Source organism: Geospiza fortis, unplaced genomic scaffold (genome assembly GCF_000277835.1).
Source record: "Geospiza fortis unplaced genomic scaffold, GeoFor_1.0 scaffold229, whole genome shotgun sequence".
Taxonomy (NCBI): Eukaryota; Metazoa; Chordata; class Aves; order Passeriformes; family Thraupidae; genus Geospiza; species Geospiza fortis.
In genome coordinates, this window is record NW_005054357.1 from 2,032,800 (window position 1) to 2,035,462 (window position 2,663).

At 49.9% G+C, this 2,663-nt stretch overlaps 1 protein-coding gene across 8 annotated transcripts in view; it reads right to left on the minus strand.

Annotated features, from left to right (window-relative positions):
• The window catches only part of LHX9 (LIM homeobox 9), a 20,242-nt gene that overhangs the window by 9,179 nt on the left and 8,400 nt on the right, over positions 1-2,663 (minus strand). For 6 of the 8 annotated variants that reach the window (XM_005423715.2, XM_005423713.2, XM_031059148.1 and 3 more), the window contains one exon: positions 2,130-2,485. In XM_005423715.2, coding sequence (XP_005423772.1) covers positions 2,130-2,485 — 356 coding nt within the window. The remainder of the gene's footprint in view (positions 1-2,129; positions 2,486-2,663) is intronic. The other 2 variants (XM_031059149.1, XM_031059146.1) reach the window with 1 other exon arrangement.

Sequence of the window (2,663 nt, forward strand, 5' to 3'; positions counted from 1 at the left end):
TAGGGAAGTGGCTGCCAATTAGTTCGAGACTTTTTTTTCTCTCAAGAAGCGGTTTCATCTACTGCAACTTATTTCGTAGCTGTTCCAGATTCTCTTTCCTCCCCCTGGATTTGGGGCGCGGTGGGTCAATGGGCTGGAGCCCTTTGCACCGGATGCACTGTTTGGCTGCAAACTTTCTCGAGACCATGTGTCAACCCTGGACATAGCTAGATAATGATTATAAAAAAGAATAAAATCACGGCCTTAACAGAAGAGATTTCTCAGCCATCTAGCCTCAGTCCAAAGCATCAGAGCGTTTGTTGATTTGTTTTGGTTTGCTCTTTTTTGTCTCCGTTGCCCGGAGGATTCTGTGAGTTCTCAATGCAATGAGCTGTGTTTTCATAATGGGTGGTGCTTTTTAATCTGATTTGGAGTCAGTGGTACATCTTATATGGCCCGTTGTTGTAAAGAAGGGGAGTTTTAAGACCAGCACACAAAGATTATGTCAGCATTCGCAAATAATGTCTCCCTTGAGTCCTGATCTGAAGTTTAAGGGGAGCTTTATCATATCCACAACTCCTCATTTTACCACAACTTCTGATTCTAATTTTAACGCTATATTGTCCCTAGGATTATTTCCCTTTAGGAATCTGGGGAATCGGGTGATGCTGTGTGGACCAGGGATACAGACCAGAGCGGAGAGCGGGCACACGGGAAATCCACCATTGGAAGCTGGGGCTGAATGAATCCTGGCTGCGCTACAGGTTCCCTTTTCTTTAGCAGCTTTCAGGATTGATTGGAAGCCGCTCCGTAGCCAGGGATTCCAATGTCATCTTCAATTAACAAGGAACAATTAGCGCAGTGATTACCCTGGCTCCAAGGTCTACGCATCAGAGGAGATGAAATCGCCTCGCACAGCTCCCTGGTTCCCAGCTAAAGGCCGTTTCACGAGCGGCCCCAGAGGAGGTGCCGAGGGAGGGGTGAGGAGGGCAGGGGAGCGGTGGAAGATTCCTTATGGATCTCAGTGGCAGCGGGTTGAAGTTGGTGCAGGAGAGAGAGCTCCGGGCCGAGAGCTGTGCACTGTTACCGACCCGCGATTGTCGGAAGGGGAGGCCCTGACCCCTCTCCCGGCTCCCCGGTGGGGCCAGCCGTCCGCAGCCCTGGGCCCTGGGCCCGGGGCCCGCGGCTCCCTGCTCCTGCCGGGACGGCTCCTCGCTTCACGGGGAAGCACACCTTGCATCACTCCTGCTTCCTACGGCTTTCTTTCCTCCGTTACTGTCCATGGGAAGCTTAAGGTTCCCCAAAACGATTTTGGAGTCGGGAGTTTGCCAATTCGTATTTACCCTTCCTGCTTTCGTCCTTCATCTAATGAAACTCTGCCTCAACTGCTTGGTCATACCTGAAACTCCTGTACCTCTGGCCACTAGCACTGTTTATACATGGGTTGGGTACTCAAGTGACTGGAGTTATAGAGGATATTTAATACAGGGCAACACTTGTTCCTTTCCTACTGTTGAGAGAACAGAAATCATTCTCCTTAATTACATTTGTTAGGGTTTAGTTACAGGAAACAACATTTATTCGTTGACCTCTTGTACAGTTTGATCATTTATATGTCACTAAAACAGAATTATTCAGCCTGAAGAATTAATCACTATAAATTCAATATATAAATTGAGTTATATGCATACTACATTGGTATTGTAGGAACCATATACTATAACTTTTACTCTATTTTTTCTGATTCATTTGGCTACTCCTAATTTGAGGTTTAAGTGGTGAATTTTTTTAGCTAATAAAATATAAATAATGATAACTGCATCTCTGAGATTCCAGCAGAGAAAGCTACGTGGTTTTGGGGTTGGGTTGGGTTTTTTTTTTTTCCTTTTTTTTTTTTTTTTTTTTTGTCTTTACCCTGGGAAGTGGGTAGGTTTGGGTGTTTGACATTAATAGGCAAAGACAGCCTTTGAGGAGGGCTGCTGTTAGCTTTCCTGCAAATGCTCCAACCCTCAGAGGGCTGTTTGTTTGATTTTCCAATGGTTAAGCAAGATTTGGCCTGGCTGAGTTATTCACGCACTGCCTGGCTGAGGGGAAGCCCGAGAACGCTCTGTTCGGGGGAGCGGGAGGCAGACTCGGCGTGTGTTTCCCACCTGAGTTGTAGCTGACGATGTCCACTCCCAAGGCAGGGCTCTTTCGTTTCCTGGGCCTCCCCTTCTGGACCGTGCCAGTGCCGTTGAAGTAAGGCAGGGCCAGCCCTCCGCTCTTGGCGGCCAGCTCGGTGTAGCTCAGCTGAGGGGGGTATTCTCCTTGCAAAAGGGACTCGAAGTGGGCCCTGCAGTAAACCAGGTTGTCCTTCATGCCAAAGTGATCGCCCGTGGTCAGAGTCTTGTTGCAGGTGGTGCAGGTGAAGCAGCTCAGGTGATAAACCGATTCCCTGGCTCTCATGACCATTTCAGAGGCTGAGATCCCAAGGTGGCAGCGGGCACATCTCTGCACGGAGAACCTTCTGAAGGAAACAGAAAAGTGGGCATCAACTAGAACGGCGAAGGCAGAGCTTGCCCCGGTGCCTCCCGCCTTCCCTCCCGGCCACGTGAGGGAGCCTGTCCCCGACAGGGTCGCGCCCCTCGGCCCCAGGACGGCTCGTGACACCGGCTGTGGCCCCTGGCCCGCCTGGCGTCGGGACA